This window comes from Pyrus communis, chromosome 4, assembly GCF_041283825.1.
Source record: "Pyrus communis isolate YQ-2024b chromosome 4, ASM4128382v1, whole genome shotgun sequence".
Classification (NCBI taxonomy): Eukaryota; Viridiplantae; Streptophyta; class Magnoliopsida; order Rosales; family Rosaceae; genus Pyrus; species Pyrus communis.
The window spans coordinates 14,971,027-14,991,926 of record NC_142568.1 but is presented as its reverse complement, the minus strand read 5'-3'; the positions used below and the strand labels follow the sequence as shown (position 1 = coordinate 14,991,926).

The window sequence follows — 20,900 nt, the reverse complement described above, 5'->3', positions numbered from 1 at the left end:
GTCCCTTGCTATGAATTTATATGAAAAACAATGATTTTAATTTTCACACTAAAGCGTCATTTAGTATTATACGGTCATAAGTTCGAATCTCCTAAATCGCAAAAATCGATACCAATTTATTCATTACTTGGCCACCTTATGTTTTCGAAATTGTTTCGGTAACATACGCTGTAAATCTTTACTTCATTTAGTTTTAACTTATACCGAAGCCTCTATTTCATTCGAATAGGTTCTGAATTTAACTCTACCAAATAGCACATAGTTGGTAATGAAAAAACAAAAATAATCATTTTGCCAAAAATCAAATCTAGATAATTATGAATGCTAATTAGCAGAAGGTGTTGTCAACTTTATAAGGATTTCTACGTTTGGAAAATCAAACTAGGAATTTGATAGAACAAAAATTAAGAAAAGAGGTGGGTGTATTTAATATTTATTAAAGATGCTGGTCCATCATAGCATGTGAGTACACTTTACTTACGTCTGCAATATATATGTTGCTGTATGACACGTGTTGATACTCAAGGGTCTGCTATGACTATGAGTCGTGAAGTTGTATTAAACGAGCCCTTCAGCATGTGACGTTTTAGTTTACTTAGAGTCTCATGTTATGTGGTAAAAATTTATACATGGTATTATTTTATTAAAATGAAATGTTTGACAATAATAAACTCGTTCCATTTAAATCATTCTCCGAAGCTCACTGGAGAGAGAGAGAAATTAACAAAGATTGACCTGCGATTGTATTGTTTGATATGTTTAACTAGAGTCCAATTCCAAACTACGTATGGCAGATGATGAGAACAAAGTCATGAGCAAGGTGGAGGAGGAGGAAGACAATACAGTGAGATGAGATCACGTGACATAACAGCCAGATCTCTGCAGAAAAAAATTTAAATCTATGACAGCCATGTATTTCAAATTTCAAATTTTAGATCTATGATTCCTATTTCATGTATTTCAAATGCACTCCATATATTCATGTATCTGTAATACCGGTGGAAACCAAACTATATAAAGAAAATTCCAACCACTATGGGTTATGATTTAATTATATAAAGAATTTGAATTATTTTGATTTCTGACTTTTTCTTGCGTTACTAACACATGGATAGAGTAATACTAGATAGACTAAATTTGTAGATAAATTCTTGGAAACTAAAGAACATAGAAGTTGATAATTGATTTATTACTTAAATATTGACAAATAGTGACACATCATTTAGTTTGCAGATTTAGTCTTCCTAGCATTACTCCACATGGATATTAGAATTAGTAAAAATGAAGCATTGGTCTTGGACTTTGGCTCAATTGGAGCTATGGTCCTTGAACTAAAAGTCGATGAGTATTTATTCTTGGACTTATCACAATGTGGAACATTGGTCATTTTGAATAACACCATGAAGGACCATTGTTATACGTTGTAATAAGTGTAGGGACCAATATCGCAATTTTTAGTTTAGGGACCAATGTTCCAATTAGACGAAAGCTCAAGGACCATTGCTCCACTCCACTCTGAAACTTATTTCGATTTGTTGACTTCTTTTGCGGTTTTTAAAACATACTAGATAAAAAGCATGTGAGTTTCACATTACTTTTTGTAATCTGATACCTGAACAACCAACGACTAACGGGATCTTGTGCTCAGTTCTTCTCAACTTCTCTCGTTATAGTTAAGTGAACATGTCATCGGTCTATAAGTGTTTTTTTGTGTTTAGAAGTATAGGGAAAGTGGCATTTTATCAATGATGAAAGAGCCTTCACTCATAAAGGGAAAACATGGCCTACTGAAATGTATAGAGTGAGGACCAAGAAACTTTCATTACACAAGTGGTCAATTGCTTAATACCAAGACAACAAAATAATGAAAATCAAGAGGTAACACTACAAAATAAAACCTTGGGTGGTGAGGGAAATAAATAACAGATGTAAACACTGTGGGCAGATGATCACAGTTACCAACATACTTTTAAGTACAAGAGCCATTGTCTCTCCGTCAAATGTACCATCGTCCACCTGGTATGAGCAAAGGAGACTCCAAAGCTCTCAGTCCTTGGTTTTCTAAACACTGACAATCAAGCATCTGTGTTCTTGCCCAAGTGTGTATTCTCCACCTAAAAATAACAATGACAGCTACTACTGGCATGGAAGATGGAACATGGAGGTGGGTTTCTCTCTCTCTTTCTCTCTCTTTCTCTCATCAAAATTGACAATGTGGGAATGTGGGTTTTGTCTCAGTGACAGGAAGATGGAAGGAGATGGTGGTTTGAGGACTTTGGAGTGCCTCAGAGGGAGACTGCTGGCAGAGAGGCAAGCTTCTAGGGTTGCAAAAGAGGATGCAGAACTCATTGGCAAGAAGGTAAATTTTTTGAATTTTTTATTACGGATTAGTAAACATCCATAGTTGTTATTCTTTTCAATTACACTAATTGGTAAGTTAAATCTTGAGTATATCCATATTAGGAACACAAAAGAGGTGACCAGTTATATATATCTATGTGTTGTCTTTCATTCACATTATAATGTTTCAAATGTCAACAGTTAGTAGAACTACAGAAGCAGCTCAAAGAAGAGATCAAACTGAAGGAAAAAGCAGAAAAGAAGCTCAAATATTTGAAGAAAAAGCTTGAATCTTTGAATATTTCCTCCAAAAATAGTGAAAAATCTTGTACACAATCCACTACTACTTCATCAGGATCCAATCATCCAGAAACCCATAAAGCGAAATCCAAAGTTGCAGAGTCAGAAATCGCAGAAGAATCAAGACAAAATGCAGCTGACTCCACCACATCTGAGCAAAGCTGTGAAAGTACTTTCACTGAAGAAAACACTTCTTCTCAAAGCACTTCTGGTTCCAGTTCTAGTTCCAGCTTAGAATGTTCTTCCCCAAAAGGGTTCTGCCACAACCCCACTCATAAATCTGAAGATCCAGAGATTGAAGATAGTAGTAGGTATGTAAGTCCAATTAACCTGACCAGTTCTATCAGGTTTAGTGTCTGTACTTAGGGTAGATATTTTGGCACTCGGCTTTTAACCATACGTACTCTAAGTTAAATATTAATAATCTTTATTTGCTCAGAAGAAGTGCATACAGCTAAAAGAGGAGCATTAAAATCACTAGTGTTTAGAAATAATCTTTGACATTCCATGTTGGGATCTGCTTAATTAAGCTAATTAGAATAAAATTTGCAAAATTTTTTCAGTTGTTCATAATACATTTGCATTAGTACCTTTGAATATGCCTGCCACCTGTGACACCAGCACTGAATTGAAGCCAGTTGGTGAGAATTTTAGGCAAGTTCTTGATGCTCTAAGAGCAAGTCCACCCCATGCCCAAAAGCCAGGCAAATGGGCAATTGTTGCCCAAAAGATGTCCAAAACATCTCCAATCCATGTCCAAAAGTCAGGCAATTGGGTGGACCCATGTGTGCCGGACTAGGTAACTAGAGCAATCCTTGTCCGACCCTGTGCCCGAGTTGGATCTCACGTCATGCTGACGATAGAACGTTCGACCATGGAGATGTAGGCAATCCTTCTGTGCCATTTTATTCTTGCTCACGTCTGATACCATCGTCTTCTTGCTTGCCTGCTGATCGCAAAATTATCATCATCGATATATGAAATGGAAAAATACTATTTACTAAGGCTATAATTGCCTATTACCTAATTACCTGAACAATTATTAAGGGATATCATAGAAAATCTTCAAAAATCAATGAAGAAAAGAATTATGATTAGATATGGTCCATTTGATCACCAATCTCAATCATGCAAATAGTAATCATTAATACTTGTGGGCATACTATGTAGATGAAATAATTAGTACTAGTTATTGTTATCGTTTTGAATTGGATCTAACGGCTCTAAATATCGGAGCACAAAGTATTTAAGTGTATTGAAGAAAACCTACTAGTTTTATGCATTGTGTAGTGTATTTGGATGGATTAATATCTGTGGATGCGGGTAATAAAGTTGTTTCATGTGGTACATTCACTCATAGAGGGCATGTGAATTGTGGGGTTTGTTGCAATATTGATGCTCTGACCTTCTTGGCCACATCCTTCTTTCGGTTTTCTCTACTTTATTTTGCAGCAATCTCTTGAGTGGAATTGAATTTTAGGAGGTGGTTTGCCATGGTAGCTTGATTCTTGTGACCTGTATATTAAAGATTTTCTTGTTGAGATTTGGCCAAACTATCTCTACATTTGTTGGCTTGGTCTCACAAGAGCATGTATTTGGATATAGTTGCACAAGAAAGAGCAAAAATTTTCTTCTTTTTTCTTTTGGGTCAAAAGTTAAAACAAAAAGTTCTCAAAGTTGGAGTAAAGAGTAATTTTTTGGAGCGAACGTCTGTTTCGTAGCGTTTCTTATTTACTCATCTCATATCACATATATCTACTTATTAATTCATGAATTATTTGCAAATGCGATATTCGCACTCAAAACTTATCATTGATCTTAAGCTTTCACTTTTCGAAGCCATTCAACGAAACTTAATAGATAGTGAAAAATGATTTCCACTCCCATTCTTTCCTTCTACGCTTCTCTCCATGTGTTATTTTTATTAAATTCAATAGCCACAAAAAATAAGAGGACAGTTAAAAAGAAAGAGAGTGCGAAATCATTTTCTATTCACGCTACAATATGATTCTTTCTCGCACATTATTTTTTACGAATAAATTAAATCTCAACCATTCTTTATTTGTCTTTTGATATCTGGGAGAGCAAAACTGTTCTATTGACAATTAAGCTTGGGCCCTGTGCTAAGATTTGTCCATGGATGTGAAATATGGCAATAAAAGAACAAAGGGATTGGTAAACCCCAGACATGGATCCTCTCTTCAGTGTGGCTTGCCGTGGAGTCAGTGCTTTGGAATGACTTGCAGCCCATCACATGATCAAGAAATCACACATGCAATGCAATACATTGGAATTTTATTTTTTATTTTTTATTTTTTTAACAAACAGTATTATTTATACTAAAGGAGTGGGGTAGTGAGTTAAATCTCACAATAGGCTAGCAATAATGTGGTTCAAATTCGTCTTTGATCAGAATTGAACCTGAGACCTCTCACTTACAAGTGAAGAGGAATATCACTAGACCGTAGTACTAAGTAGCTGAAATTTTACATTATAAATGTACAAGCTTTTTTATTTTTTTCGGAAAATAATAAATTCAGTCCAACAATTGGGACTGTTGCACAATAAAAAAAAAAGGGAGTTTTAACGAAAAACTCACGGTACTGTTCACTTTAACGAAAAACCATATTTTTACACTAAAAAGTCAAACCTGATACTATTCACTTTACCCTTTATTTTGTCCTTATCATTAAAACTCAAAGTTTTCAAACCTTTTTCATTAATTTTCCTTTAAAAAAAAAAAAAGCGCACAAACGTGGGGGACATTTATAGACTGATTCACCCTCCATGCGGACCATTTAGATATTTTATGGTCTTGGTTAATGCTTCCACACGTTGGTCACACCTGTGCTTGTTAGCCACAAGGAATGCTGCATTCTCCAAACTGTTGGCTAAGGTTATCAAGCTCAGGGCTGACAACCCTGATTATCTGATCAAATATATTCGATTGGATAATACTGAAGAATTCACATCTAAAACTTTTGATGATTATTGCATGTTGGTTGGGGTTGAAATTAAGCATCTAGTACCCTATGTTCACACCCAGAACGGCCTGGCAAAGGCATTCATTAAGAGCTTACAAATGATTGCTCGATCGTTGGTCATACATACAAAGCTCCCTATCTCTGCTTGGGGCTATGCAATATTGCATGCAGCCATGTTGGTTCGCCTGAGTGTACGATCTATATGCCGATTTCACCGCCCTTGCATACAAAAATAGGGCCTCAATGAAAGATGTGAATCTATGTCATCTATGATTCTCCTTCGATTATTTGTTACTTAGAACAATTGACAGACAATCTGTTTACCGCTTGTTTCACGGATTGTCACTTCTATGAGACATTTTTCTCATCACTAGGGGGAGATAAGAATGTCAACGTTCTCGAAGAATGATGCAAATTATTGTGGACGACTCACTTTGTCTCATTTAGATCCCTGCACTGCTTAATTTAAGACTGAAGTGTAATCCATATTAGATCTCTAAAGCATAGCTCAGAGCATGCCAAATTCTTTCACCTATCTAGCGCGAATGACAAGATCACATATTCCAGCAACGAATGTGCCTACAAAGATGGATGTACCAAATGTACGACAGACTTCCTTCCTGCAGGCCCCAGACGCCATTTTGGCAGATCCACGTACAATAACGGCTAGCCAATCCTCTACCCTTACACAAAAGCATGGCAAACCTCTTGGTTTAAAAGATTCACACCCCCGAAAGAGGAAAGCCACAACATCGGCACCTAAAAAACCTACCGTGAATCTGATTGTCGCCTACTCATTTTATCCAACTCATGAGGAAATTCAAGATTACGAAAGCGTCATTGAAGAGACGAATCCACCTTTTGAGAATGGTGAGATTTCGGTCCATTATGCTAGCTTGGATGATGTTTGGTGTAGAAATTAGATGATCTTCGACGATGCATTAACATATGCAATAGCTACTGATATCATGTTGAGCAATGACATTGAACCCCCATTTCGTTGATGAATATCGACATAGAACCAATTGGTCAAACTAGAAACAAGCAATCCAAGTCAAAATCGATTCGTTTGTGAAACGTAAGGTGTTTGGACCTGTAGCTCATACTCCTCTATATGTGAAGCTCGTTGGCTACAAATGGATTTTCATTCGGAAGCATAATGAGAATAACGAAATTGTGAGTTACAAAGATCGTCTTGTTGCACAAGACTTCTCATAAAGCCTCGGGATTGACTATGACGAAACTTATTCGCCCGTTATGGATGTGATTACTTTTCGCTACCTTATCAGTTTGGCAGTTTTTGAAAAACTGAGTATGCAATTGATGGACATAGTAACTGCGTATCTTTATGGGGATCTTGATACGGAAATTTATATGAAAGTTCCCGAAGGACTTACATTGACTGGATCAAATATTTCCAAACCTTCAAACATGTTTTTAATTCGGCTGAAGCATTCACTCTACGGTTTGAAACAATTCGAAAGAATATGGTATAATTGTCTAAGTGAGTATTTGACTAGTCAGGGAGATGTGAACAATGAACTATGCCCTTGTGTGTTTAGTAAGAAGTCACATTCTAGTTTTATGATAGTTGCAGTTTATGTCGACGACATGAACCTCATTGGAACTCCTGAAGAGCTCGTGAGAACTGCTACACACCTGAAGTCAAAATTTGAGATGAAAGATCTAGGAAAGACTCGATATTGTCTCAGTCTCAAGATAGAGCACCGTTTGGATAGAATCTTAGTACATCAAATGAAGTACACCCATAAGGTGTTACTCCGCTTTAATGAGGATAAAGTGAAGCCTTCGAGTACTCTTATTGTCGTTCGATCGTTAGATGCAAAACGAGATCCCTTCCGTCCGAATGAGGATGATGAAGAGATTTTGGAACCTGAAGTTCTTTATCTAAGTGCGATAGGCATTTTATTGTACTTTTCTCAATGCACTAAAACCAACATCTCCTTCGTTGTTAATCTTTTGGCAAGATACAACAATGCACCATTACACAGGCACTGGACTGGTGTTAAAGATATTTTCCATTACCTTAAGGGTATTACAGATCTGGGCTTATTTTATCCTTACGAATCCTCGAGTGATGTCGCATCCCTTTATCTCGAGTCGATTCTCGCCTTGTTGGTTATGTCGACGCATGATACCTATCTAATCCACATAAGGCGCGCTTTCAAACGGGTTATGTCTTTACCGTTGGACGCACCGCAATCTCTCAGAGGTCAAATAAACAGACCTTAGTTGCCACTTCATCTAACCATGCTGAAATTATCGCCTTACATGAAGCAACTCAGGAATGTTTTTGGTTACGAACAGTTATGGGCCATATTTGAAGCTCATGCGATCTTTAGCCTGTCGTTGATGTCCTGACAACAATCTATGAAGACAACGCAGCAGGCATCAAATAATTCAAGAAGGTTTGCATCAAATGAGACAACACCAAGCACATTGCGCCGAAGTTCTTCTTCTCACATCTATAACAAGAGCATCAGAAGATTAAAGTCATGCAAATCCGTTCACAAGACAATCTGGCCGACCTCTTCACCAAATCACTACCGAATGTGATGTTTCAGAAGCTTCTTCAAGGAATTGGTATGTGTAAACTTTCTGAGTTGTAACATTGCTAGTTCTCTTTGGAATTATGTCAAACTCAAGGGGAGTATTATGAACTATACTTGCTTGATCTTAATGTACCATTTTTCCCTACGATTAGGAGCATTTTTTCCATTGGGTTTTTGCTACCTAACGAGGTTTTGACGAAGCACCTACCTTGGGTTGATCAAATCCATGATGACGTCCTGTAGATGTTACATTTGACTTTGCATTACTCACGCATTTTCCTTAGACTATGGGTTTTGTCCCTACTCGGGTTTTTACCATAGCCATAGGTGTTTATTTTTTTTTGTGAGACTTAGTTCCATATTCAAGTTCTTACCTTATTGAGAATAGCATGTTCCTAGAATCAGTGCCGAAGAGTCAACTTCCTCAACCACTATATGATGTCGAATCTACTTCAGTATTTACACACTTAATAGGGAATGTTATAAACTTCTTGTTTAAGTGTGATTGTGTAAAACCTAGATTAGATTTGATTCTAGTTATTCTTTACTATTATGACTTGTATTCCTCGGAGGAGAAGGATTTCTTATCTCTCTTATTACTATAAATAAAGGCACTACGTAGAGGGAATAACAACATTCTCTACACAACCCTACAAACACATATCTCTCTCTTTATTATCTCTCTATGCTGTCAGCCCCCTTCCCCTATCAGTTAAATATAGGGCACAACACACGTAGAATTGTTGTATGCAATATTTACAATTTTCCATAAATAAATAAAAAAACAAAAATTGAGTGGGCCATTAGCCCCTTGGGCTTAAGATGGCTCTATCCGTGGGGCTCACATGAAATATGGAATTCAACTCTTCCTTTTGGAGGAATTAGATTCCTTGGTGGGAGGTGGGAATTGAATTCAAAGAGTAGTGGGTAATCAGGAATGCTTTTTTTTTTTAACCCATTATACCCCCCCATATCTATAAAATGCCAAGTTTGCATAGGTGTATTCATAGCAGCCTGTAGATGATAGCCTAAACAAAAATAGTTCAAGAAGCCACTGAGTATTACGGTCTGGTAGTATTCCTCTTCACTTGAAAGTGAGAGGTGTTAGGTTCGAATCGCGAATTCGATACCAAATTAGGCTGCCTATTGTGTGACTAAGCCGAACTCCCCCTCTCTTTAGTGTAAAAATATCGATGTACTAAAAAAAAACAATTAGAGAAATTAAAGTCTACCTAAGGTGTATTTATAGCAATTTGGAGAAACGTTTAATTACAGAGCGAGAGTGCAACGAAATAGGTGGAAAAAAAAATCAAGTTTTAATTTGTTAAAAAAAATAAATAAAGTTTTAAAGAGGTGGAAAAGAGGCAAAAATTATTGATTATATTATAGAGAGGTAGAAAGTTTCTATAACTTTTTAAGTATATGTTGTTATAAAAATTAAAGTTATTACTTGGCACATAAATTAACTTATTTAGAACATAAGCAGTTTAGTAAGGATACTGGTTTTAATTTTGATTCAAGAGTATTTTGTAATTAGATTTTATGGAATCAACACCATTTCTACTCGGATTCCAAATAGATTAGTAAACAACTTCCCTAAGAATCTGATTCTAATTCTTTCTAAATCTAATTTCTCTCAGTCTGATTACGGATCAATAAACGTGGATCTTCTTCCCTCATTATGGCACCCATATTTATTCTCCATTCCTTTGCATGCATTCCCTCTATCTTTGTTATGAACAAAAGGAAAAACTAAAAATGAAAAGCAAAATAATTATCAAACAAACTTTAAATGTGTTATAATTGGTTTTCATCATTATGTAATGATTTTTATTCAGTCCTCTAAGTTTAATATAGTATCAAATTTGGTGGCTATATGCCTCAACATGGATTTGTTAGTCACAATATCTTGCACTATTATGCAATTTAATAAGTCAACTTCTAAAACTTTTATCACGGAACACGGAATATGACAATCCATCGATTACGATTAGTCATGTCCTTTTCCAAGCACCAAACAGACTCATATATCGAGATAAAATTTTCAATATGAGATTTTGAATCACGTGTTCCATTCGTTCGTACACACAAAAATCCTTTTAACCTTACATCATGTCTCATTCCAATGAGTCGATATTACACTATATATTTTACTTTTATCTTAGTATTAATTTATTAGTTATTTTGTATGAACTTTGTTACTTTATTATGTATTTTCAATGTAGGACATTTGACTTCCTCTAGAGCAAAACATGATGAAACGGACGAATTTTGGAGTGATTCAAATTGAAGGACGTTCATGTATCTCTCAACTTGTTCGTATCAAAGTGTCATAATTTTCTACTCAACAGTTTATTTATCGCGATGAAATAAATGAGCAGCGCGCAGTGCTGTCAAAGTCACGTTTTGGGTTTATTTGTGCTTTTTGGCATCCAAGATGATGTCTTTTGGGTCCGAGGCCTTCTGTAATTATGTTTGAGATATCTCAAGCTTTAATTCAAGTTGTTTTGGGCCTATTTTGGAGCCATGTAAGTACAAAAATGTGGGATTCTTTGTGGCTGGGCAGATTTCCTAAAGTTAGAATAAAAATGTATTTCCTAGTTATCTTATTCTATTATATCTCTTAGTTTTTAGAAGACCTTTTCTAGTAAGGATTTTAATTATGTAGTAGTATAAATAAGGCTTTTTAGCCATTAGGGTTAGAGAGGACAAAAAGAGAGGAGAAGAACACATAATATTTTGAAGAACTTTGCTAGGCTTTGACAATTCATATTTCAAGGTGTTTTCTATCCTTGTTTTTAATAATATTTTATTTTATGTTAGTAACTAATTTCCGATTGCTAGGACGAGCATTAGTAATAATATGTAGTTTCTTTTCAATTTGTTTATGATATGTATGCAGGTTTGAATTATTAATCACCGGTTTAAACTATCTAATTGTCTTAATGTTTAGCTACCATTAGGATTTTTAGAAAAGTAATTTGATGCAATTTTGGTCGGAGGTTGGTCCTTGAAATTGACGAAGGCTTCTTGTGGTTAATATGTGCAAGTTCACTTAGGATGGATACCACGTCTTAAGGGTTGTAAGATTTTTCAAAAGGTTTCACAAAACTTAATAAGTCATGTATGTTTAGATTTGATTTGAATACCACATATGAGTTGCATGTTTGATATATGCTCTATGTTGGGGGTCCAAGTAGGCATAATTTAGGAAAACCTAACCTTCAAAATATGCGTGTGTAATTCATAAGTCATTGGAAGAACCGCGTAGTATTGTTAAGCTGATGACGGAACCCTAGGCTTCTACAATTTAATTTTCAAAAAACCGTTTTCTTTTAGTTTATTTTATTTTGTCACTTTATTTAATTATTTTCTATTAAATTCGTTTTTATCATTTAAAATCACAAAATTACCTTTTTTCCAAAACTTTGCTTTAAGTAATTAATTAATATTTGGTTTGATACAAATTATTCATTCAATTCATGTGAAGAACGACCTTGCTAAAGCCATCTCTACTACAAGTACCTTGTACTCTTGCAAGTATTTAAAGTGTTTTTATCCTTACTTTTGCAGGTGGTAAAAATCCTATCAGCTCCCATCTTGTGTCTTTATTGACATGTTACGACTACCACATCGAATACTCTTGCATATTGGACAACTAAATTCATTCCCCCTTCTCAAGTTTTGACCCTTCTCAATCCTAATTTGATATCACACTCCACATTCCTTTGTCTGTATACATTTCGTATATATCTCTGCTTCATTCTTGGAATCTCTTCTAACATTAGAAATCAAATTATCATTAGACAAAGAGCTAGTTGACTATTCTGTCGAAACATCCAAAATAACATTTGTATCTATGTGATTGCATATAGCAATGTTCTAAAAAACAGTTGAAGTGGCCACCTAGGCGATGCCTGGGCATTAGGCTGTGGTGCTCTGCCGCGATTAACTCAAAATCGTTTCTTAAATTGGCAAGGTATGTGCGGACGATGGGCTGTTTGGCGACTAGAAGAGAGAGAGAGAGAGAGAGAGCGAGCGCCTTGGAAGCAAGAAGAAGCGAGAGAGATTGCTGTGGAAATTTACAAAGCAACAGAAAAAAAGGAAATGGAAAAACATAGTAATCAAAGAAGGAGAAGAAGAGGAAAAGGAAAACAATTCAAAACATTAATGGCTTTCCTCTTTTCAAGCAAGAAGAGGAAAAGAAAACCTCAAAAAACATAATGGATCCGCTTTTCAAGGCATAAAAAGGGCTCCTGCTTTTGGAATTCTAAGAGCATCTCCAAATGAGATGTCAAAATTGTCACGTAAGTATACAACAGTAAAAAATGGCAGCAAACTCTCTCCAACCGAGCCTTCAATTTCTTATGTGGCGCTGAGTCATTTGAAGGCAAAGCCTTTTGCTGTCAAATTTGACAGCAAATGTCAAATTCATTAAATGATTTTTTAATAGATTAATACAATATATAATAAATGTTGTTATGCTTTTAAAATATTTGATTGGTTGACTTAATTATTGGACTTTACAAAAAGATAAAAAGTTTATTAAATGACATTATTATTTAACATATCGAGTGAAGCAAAATATTGTACAAAATGTCAAATTGTCACATAAACTATCAACTATCATTTTGATGTTTAAAATTTGACACCTCATTTAGAGATGCTTTAAGGTTGATGTGAGAAAGTGGGATGGAGGGGAGGTGTCAAACCTCACACGTGGATTTTTATGAACGAACTTTTGATTTTTAAATGTTTATGAACTACTAAACCCACTAGGTGGGTTTTTTAAATATTTATTGTTTAAAAACTAAATACTAATTATTTAAAATGTCTTGAATTATATTTTATCTCTTTAAATTTAATTAATTTAACTTACTAATCATTCAAAATGTCTTAAGTTATATGGTATATTTACTTAATGTGTTTTTAAAATTTGAACTTGTTGGATACTCTTTTTGAATTTTATCATTATTTTATTATCTTATTCATAAATTTCATATAAGTATAATTTTTTATGTGTCAATATGCACTTATTTATAAGATATACAAGAAATTTACCTAAATCCACCTAGGCCGCCTAGGTGCTCACCTAAATCCCGCCTAGCCGCCCAAGCACTAAGCGCTAACTCGCTACTTGACTAGCGCCTAACGATTTTTAGAACCTTGGCATATAACATTGCAAATGCAGATCCTTGTACATAAAATTGTGCTCACAGACACAAATGGTTGATGACACATAAAGAGAGTGACACATCTCATGCAACCATAAAAGTGGGAGAGCTTATTAGTCCACAAAAAGCAACCAATGGCCAAACTCCACCTACTCTTATTAAAGTTAATGTAAAACGTGACTGAATCTCTCAATCTGATTAAAGCTAAGCATTTGGGGCTTTTTGCCACATATGGTTCAACCGGATTTGGGAAATTATGAAATTATTGTAACAAAACTCGAAATGGGTAGACCCAGCCGTTGATGGATAGGAACCATTGTGGTAAATTAGGCCGCGCCTTTATCTATAGTGGGCGACATTAAGATAATAATGGGAAGTGATTTTCAGAGTATGTGGGTGGACTCCTTCTTGCAAGGGGAGATTCATATAGGGATTAAGGTGGTCCCGGAACCACCTGTAAGTTGATAAAGACGCCTGTAAAGGTTTTTAGGAGACTCTTTAGATGTTAGATATGGATCTCTTTTGTGCTCACTAAGCATTTGATGTAATATTTGTTAGGCTTTTCTCGGCAGCGATGGTAGTTTGCGTTCACAATACTCGCTAGCACTCAATAGATTCCTTCGATAGATATCGATATTTGTTGACAAGTGCACAACATGGACTGGCTGATGACAACAAGCCTATAAACTGTTCGATGAAAGGCCTAAATGAACAAATTGATTTTTTTCCTCGCTTCATGCGAAGTTTTTCTAAAAAACCTTGGACCTTTTACACTAGAACTCGCAAAGGTTGGATTCCTTGATCTGCCACTCATTCTAAGGTAAGTGTGGGCAACTGCCCACTCCGACTTGAAAATCTCTCTACCGGACCGGATTTTAGGTAGGATGGCATGTGGCTCCCATTCCGTTTTTCTACATGAAACTAGCAACCACTTTTGGCTTTTCTCACCCAAGTTGACCCGCTTCACTCAAATTTGTCTATATCAACTTCCTTTCTCAATCCCTCCGACACTACCATCACTACAACCACCAACAAACAAAGAAACTTAAGCAAGAACACCACACCAGGCTTAAAAAAAAAAAAACATGGATCCGCTATTGCCCTGTACATTCTTATTTCAGATTTTCATATAAAATAAATCAAAGAATAATTAAAGAAAAGAAAAAACAAGAGTGTGTAGTTTGAGAAAAGACGTGTCCGAAAATAGTTTATCATGATTTTTGGATAAATAATCAGAATCAAAGTGGGTGAAAAAACATGCAGATGTAGGTCCGTTATTGGTGCGCAGTGCGTGTACCATATACTTTGGGGTTTCATCTTCTTCTCGTGATGCCAAAGAAAATGGACCCATTCTTTTTTGCTTGAGATAGACAACATGCAACCAAAACTCGGATATGCACGCATACGTTGCATTCAACTTCCTCTTCTCAGTTTTTGCATAGGCACAAATGTTTAATTTTTTTTAGTTTTGATGTTTTTGTTATAGTTTGATGCATTGGACAAAAAGTAAAACTTATACTCTCCTTGTTGAGAGCATACGGTTAGTTTAGTTGATCATAATATTACAGTGCACGCTGTGATCAGTGTTTGAAATTTCTTCGATATTGTCTACTTTTTCGTGGAAACATTTGGAAAAAACAAAGAAAAAGAAAGAAGAAGATATGGAGGGGAGATTGAAGCCTAAACTTCACCTTGTATCGGAGGAACTCTTAAGTTAAGGTTAAAATTAGCTTATTTCGTCAATATTTCAAACATATTGGTTAATTATATATAAAAAAAATAAAATAAAAAAATAAAAACTTTTATATTTCATCTAAACTAGCGTTTGAACTTTCTAAAGTTTCATTTTAAATTTCCACCCAAAGCAACTGATATTGATATTCGATAATCAATATTCAATATATCCGTCGATATTTTCATAAATTTTTATATTGATATTTTAACAAATACCGATATTTTAAACAATGGTGGTGATTGGCATGAGGGATAAGATTCTTTCTCTTCACCTCATTGTGTCCCGCATACAAACTTTCATCTCTCTCCTTATGTAAATTAAAATTAGAGTAGTTATATCGCTTGTAATATTGTCTTGTAAAAAGAATGAAAAAACTTGGCCTTTTGAATTACTAGAACCTCTATGCATGTATGTAGGGGCCTCCTCCATCCACAAACAGGGTGGTTATGTATCATATTTGATGTGCCAACCAAGCTAGAGCATGGGATAGCATGGGCCATTGAGTTTTCATTTCTTCTCTCATTACATCCATGAATACTACCAACCAAGAACCCCCAATCAAGAAACAGTTACACATCAGTTCAAGTCAACTGACCCCCATAATACACAGCAAGTATCAATTACAAAAAATATTCAATCTCTCCCCTTAGAAGAAAGATTAGAATTAGATATTGAAGAACCAGCGAAAAAGTCGTTTTTTTTCGAGCAATATTCTAATTTATTTTAAATTATGAAAAAAGAAATTCAAACTTAAACGCATATAACAGAGCACAATGTTTTAACCGAGTTGCTCATGTCTAAATCAGCAAGTGATAAAGTTGTTTAATCATGGCTTGGTTTGAAATCATTGCATGCATAGCTTTTTAATGATGATTAGGTTATTGTCACAAATTCATTGCCTCAAGCCAGTGTAAGTTTTTGTTTGAAAAAGATAGAGCTTGGATTTATTCAACCCACAAGACGTCAAATGAGAGTGCAAGATCCAGATCCACCACGGCAAAGGTCACAAATAACTACTTGGAAGTTAGGTACTTCAACTAAACCAAAAATAACCCAAGTAAAAATCCAAGACGCGTTTAAACTTATGGTGATTATTTACGCGTATTTACGGTTTACCTTAAAGTTTTAATTTTTTTTCTTCCTTCATTGCCCAAAATGTTGCCTAAAATCTTGGGTTACTTTCTAATAAAGGTCACATAGAAACTCAAAACCTCCATCATGGAATGGGAAAGTCTCTCACAAACCCATAAAAAACATCAAAAAACAAGAAAAAACACAAACAATGTCAGAGCTTTGTAACTCAAAAATCTCTTATTATTTCCCATCTTAGATCTCATCTGACCACAATTTGAAGATCTTCTGTCTAAAAACTCCAAACCCTTTTCTTATCCAGTGCTCCCTCTGATCACTCTGATCATCTGATCACAGACCAACCTCTGCAATTTCCAAATCTGTATGTGCTTTTACAGCTAAGTTTGCTCCTCAAAAATGGCACATATCGAAAAACCAGAAGTATTTAACCCTAATTCAAGATACACAGAACCAGCAGGCCTCCATATTCTCTGAACAAACATTTAAACTATTTGCCTTCTGGTCCGAAGACACATTTGTGACTTGACTTTACCTCCCCATACCCCTTTGGCATTTTTCTTAAACTTCTGTTCATATTAATGGTGTCTGGTTTTGAAGGGTGTAAGAATGTTGAGAACGGGGTTTCGGGTTTGAAACATAAACAGAAGCTGGGGTTCAGCCTAATTCTTGCTCTCGTTGCTCTTGATCTCGATTTGATCAATTTTCTGATTGCCGGCTCGTTTGGATGATGATATGATACAAAAGTTTTGTTGTGTGCTATAAAGTTGTTGCTTGGAAAAATGGTTGTGTCATGTTGGAGGCCTTCTGCAGTGGATGATGGACCTAGCCGTGGTGGGGAAGCCAGCGGCCGGGTTGATGGGTTGTTATGGTACAAGGACTTTGGGCAGCATGCTTGGGGAGAATTCTCAATGGCTGCCATTCAGGCCAATTCTGTTATCGAGGATCAAAGCCAGCTCGAATCCGGTCCTCTGTGTACAACGAAAGCCGGTCCTCTGGGGACTTTTGTTGGAGTTTATGATGGACACGGAGGGCCTGAGGCTTCAAGATACGTCAATGAAAATCTCTTCTGCAATCTAAAAAGTATGTTAAAAGTTTGTCTTCTTAATTTCCCTCGTGCCTCATCTCTTAGCCATTTGCACTCGAAACTGAATATTTTAATACTTTCTCGGCCATCAGGAGGCTAAAAGATGAATGTTAAGCTCACTAACCGTTTTCTAACCCTAATTGGGAAAGCAGGAATTGCAGCTGAGCATCGATGCATGTCGGAAAACGTGATCAAGAAGGCGTACTTGGCGACGGAAGAGAGTTTTCTCTCCGTGGTGAAGAAGCAGTGGCAAAGCAAGCCACAAATTGCATCTGCGGGAACATGTTGTTTGGTGGGGATAATATGCAATGGACTGCTTTACACAGCAAATGTTGGGGACTCTAGGGTGGTTCTAGGAAAATTAGAAAGGGCAACTAAAGAAGTCATGGCTATTCAGTTATCTGCAGAGCACAATGCAAGCATAGAATCCGTGAGAGAGGAACTCAAGTCGTTGCATCCACACGATTCCAAGATTGTCGTTTTAAGGCAACGAGTTTGGCGCGTTAAAGGCCTCATTCAGGTTCCATCTTTCTTCTTTTAATTCAACAATTGTCGTCCATGAGATTTGAACTCAGATACTAATACTAATATCCTTAATTTGCAGGTTTCGAGATCAATTGGTGACGCGTACTTGAAGAATGCAGAGTTCAACAGAGAGCCTCTACCCCTAAAATATAGGCTACCTGAACCGTTCCTCAAGCCAATTCTAATCCCGGAACCAGAAGTATCGGTAATTAAACTCCAACCGGAAGATCAGTTTCTCATATTCGCTTCTGATGGTCTGTGGGAGCATCTTAGCAACCAGGAGGCTGTCGACATTGTCAACGATTACCCCCGCAAGGTCAATCTCCACATCCATCTGTATTACACTACTTCCGCACATCCTTTGTTTTTACCCGAAAGTGATTTTCACACTCCTCTTTTCTCCCATGCACTCCTTTTTTTTTTTATTAGCTTTGGGATTAAAATAATCAAACAAAAATTAAAACAGCGAAACAATGAGAGGAGCGCAGAAGAAGAAAATGAGAGTGTGAAAATCGGAAAAGCTCGGAGAAGGAGCTAGATTACACAGCATCATCACTTACATGATGAGGTTAATGAACATTTTCTATTTTCTTGGTAATGCAGGGAATAGCAAGAAAGCTGATTGAAGCTGCACTAGAAGAAGCAGCTAAGAAAAGGGAAGTGAGGTACGCAGACTTGAGGAAAATCGAGCGCGGAGTAAGGCGACATTTTCACGACGACATCACGGTGGTGGTGGTGTTTCTGAATCAAAGCCTGTTGAAAACTGGAAGCTCCCCACGCAATTCTCATTTTTCATTAAAACCCAACTTCTAGTTCTAGATCGGCGTTCTGTTATATTGATATCCTGTTTTGGGAAAAGGCAGCAAGTGCTTTTACCAAAATATTTTCTTTAACTCGGTTCCTTCTTGTAAATTGTAATCTATAAGTTTAACGTTGGATCACAGATCTGGGCGTAGCTAAGTGGGGCAAGAGAAGTAATCCCCACTTTCCACCGAAGCTCAAATCTGTATCAAGTTAGAATATCGTTCGAATAAAAATAAAAAACTTTGAGCCTTCTCTTTGCAGTTGAGAAAGGAATACCCTGCATCCCCCCGTCTAGGATTTTAAAACCCCATAACCATTTATATGGGATTATTCCATGTATTCATATTCATTTTTATCCTTTATGACCAAAAGGTAAGGTTGCTCCTTCGTGACCAAAAGGTCACGGCTTCAAATCATGGAAACAACCTTTTTGTAAAGTAAGGGTAACATTACATACGATAAACGTTCCTTCCACAATCTTAATCAAGCGAAAAGCCTTATTAGCTTGAGGTCCGTCTTTTTATTTATATTCATTGTCATCCAAAGGCAAACAAATAGTTCAACCCCAGCATTCACTTTAGCGTTCAAGTTTGATACACTGTTAGATTCAAAAAAATGTATTCTAGTAACTTTGATTTGACACATTAAAATGTTGAATTTTCATTCAGCACATAGAGGCTCGAATTATGCAAGGAACTGTAACTTAATTAATTAAAAACATTCACATTTACGCCTGAAATAAGTTCAAATTTCTGAATTGGAAGTTCGGACAGACAAAGGAACCTCGAAACTATTTTTGTTGGGTGAAACCAGGAGCAACTTCGTTCATAACCCGGGGGCCCGGGGGGGGGGGGGTGGTGTGGGCAAAGTACAATATTTGGAAGGGAACTTTAATGAAAAGTTCTCGGTACCGTTCATTTTAAAGAAAAACCATATTTTTATACTAAAATGTCAATCATGGTACTATTCATTTTACCCTTTATTTTGTCCTTATCGTTAAAACTTAAAATTTTCAAATTATTTTCATTAGCTTTCCTAATTTGGAAATGATTACAACACTGCTATAGAGGAAAATAATTTTATTTGGAAATGATTTCCAAATATTAAATTTTGGGAATGATTCCAGCACCATCTGAAATCAAGGAAAAGGATCCTCGCGGGATCCTTTTCATAGTGATTCTAGGAATCCAACAATCATGTCTGTTCATCGTACATCGTGCGATCAGTTTTCGTTAGGTATTATTTGTATTTGAATTTTAAATTTTAAATTTTAAATTATTTCTGACCAAATAATGCACGATGAACAGATACGATTGTGGAATTCTTAGGAGATCCGGCGAAGATCCTTGTACGACAAACCGTGAAATCCAAAAAGCAAATTTGAGAGTTGAGGCTAATAAAGATGTTTAAACCCATAATTAAACTACACCTAATTACAGATATTTGTCGTTTTCAAAATCGATGTTTACCCACTTTCCATGTTCACATGCACACTAGGGATGGATATTTTTGTCAAATTGTCATGCTAACTGAATTGCTAATCGTGTCATACATCAGTAATAATATAGTATTGTATCGTAACAAAATTTCATAGTACGATATTGGTATTGGATATCATTACCACGGTATTATTGTACTATACCAAAAATATAATATAATATATATTTATAAATTATATAATACATATTTATAATATATATATATTTATTTATTTATTTATATTTATAATATTCCAATAATTTGAAAATAAAACCCTACTTATATTAGCATTGTTGTTGATGACCTTGATCTCTCAAATTGGTGGAAATCAAACACAAAGGAATTTTCAATTCTTTCACAAATGGCCAATGATATCTTTGCAATACCCACTTCTACTATTGCTAGTGAAAATGCATTTAGCCTAGAGAGAAGGGTTGTGGTCCCTTTTAGGGCATCTTTGACTCCTAAAATAATAGAGGCATTAGTGTGTACTAGTGATTGGCTTAAGCGAATGAAGTAAACTTCTACAAGGAACCAACAGAAGATATGCTTTAATTTTACAAGGAAATGAAAGAAGTGGAAACAAGTAATGCTTTAATATTTTTAGTAAATTTGTTATCAAATGGTTTTCAACTTTAATTCTTTTTGTCACTAATACGTTTTCTATGTTTATAATGTAGGCTTGACACAAGCTCAGTCTTCTACAGGTTCAATTTCTCCTCCAAAAGCTTCGACATCTCAAGCTTGAAGCAATGGTCAATGATTTTACTTTTTGAAGTTTAGTTTCAATTTTCATTTGGTTTGAAACTT

The 20,900-nt window shown here is 35.8% G+C and overlaps 2 protein-coding genes and 1 long non-coding RNA gene across 3 annotated transcripts; 2 read left to right on the top strand and 1 right to left on the bottom strand.

The window, feature by feature from the left end:
- The first annotated feature begins 1,804 nt into the window (after positions 1–1,804).
- Positions 1,805–3,194, top strand: LOC137721831 (uncharacterized). The gene is made up of 3 exons (XM_068460855.2): positions 1,805–2,164; positions 2,239–2,359; positions 2,542–3,194. Exons 1-3 carry the CDS (start codon positions 2,127–2,129, stop codon positions 3,004–3,006), a joined length of 624 nt encoding a protein of 207 aa, XP_068316956.2. The 5' UTR covers positions 1,805–2,126; the 3' UTR covers positions 3,007–3,194.
- On the bottom strand, positions 2,478–3,882 carry LOC148697515 (uncharacterized). The gene is made up of 2 exons (XR_015961634.1): positions 3,231–3,882; positions 2,478–2,920 (listed from the first exon to the last, which is right to left on the bottom strand). It is a non-coding gene; the product is annotated as an uncharacterized LOC148697515 (long non-coding RNA).
- A 12,283-nt stretch (positions 3,883–16,165) lies between these two features.
- LOC137722849 (putative protein phosphatase 2C 38) lies at positions 16,166–18,860 on the top strand. The gene is made up of 4 exons (XM_068461950.2): positions 16,166–17,278; positions 17,435–17,802; positions 17,887–18,123; positions 18,411–18,860. The coding sequence occupies exons 1-4, from the start codon at positions 16,978–16,980 to the stop codon at positions 18,618–18,620; spliced, it is 1,116 nt and encodes a 371-aa protein (XP_068318051.2). The 5' UTR covers positions 16,166–16,977; the 3' UTR covers positions 18,621–18,860.
- Positions 18,861–20,900: the final 2,040 nt, after the last annotated feature.

Coding starts and splice junctions, on each gene's coding strand:
- LOC137721831 (XM_068460855.2), top strand. CDS start 2,127: ATGACAGCTACTACTGGCATGGAAGATGGAACATGGAG. Junction 2,165..2,238: donor ATGGAAGATGGAACATGGAG/GTGGGTTTCTCT, acceptor GTTTTGTCTCAG/TGACAGGAAGATGGAAGGAG. Junction 2,360..2,541: donor CAGAACTCATTGGCAAGAAG/GTAAATTTTTTG, acceptor AAATGTCAACAG/TTAGTAGAACTACAGAAGCA.
- LOC137722849 (XM_068461950.2), top strand. CDS start 16,978: ATGGTTGTGTCATGTTGGAGGCCTTCTGCAGTGGATGATGGACCTAGC. Junction 17,803..17,886: donor GCGTTAAAGGCCTCATTCAG/GTTCCATCTTTC, acceptor CTTAATTTGCAG/GTTTCGAGATCAATTGGTGA. Junction 18,124..18,410: donor TCAACGATTACCCCCGCAAG/GTCAATCTCCAC, acceptor TTGGTAATGCAG/GGAATAGCAAGAAAGCTGAT.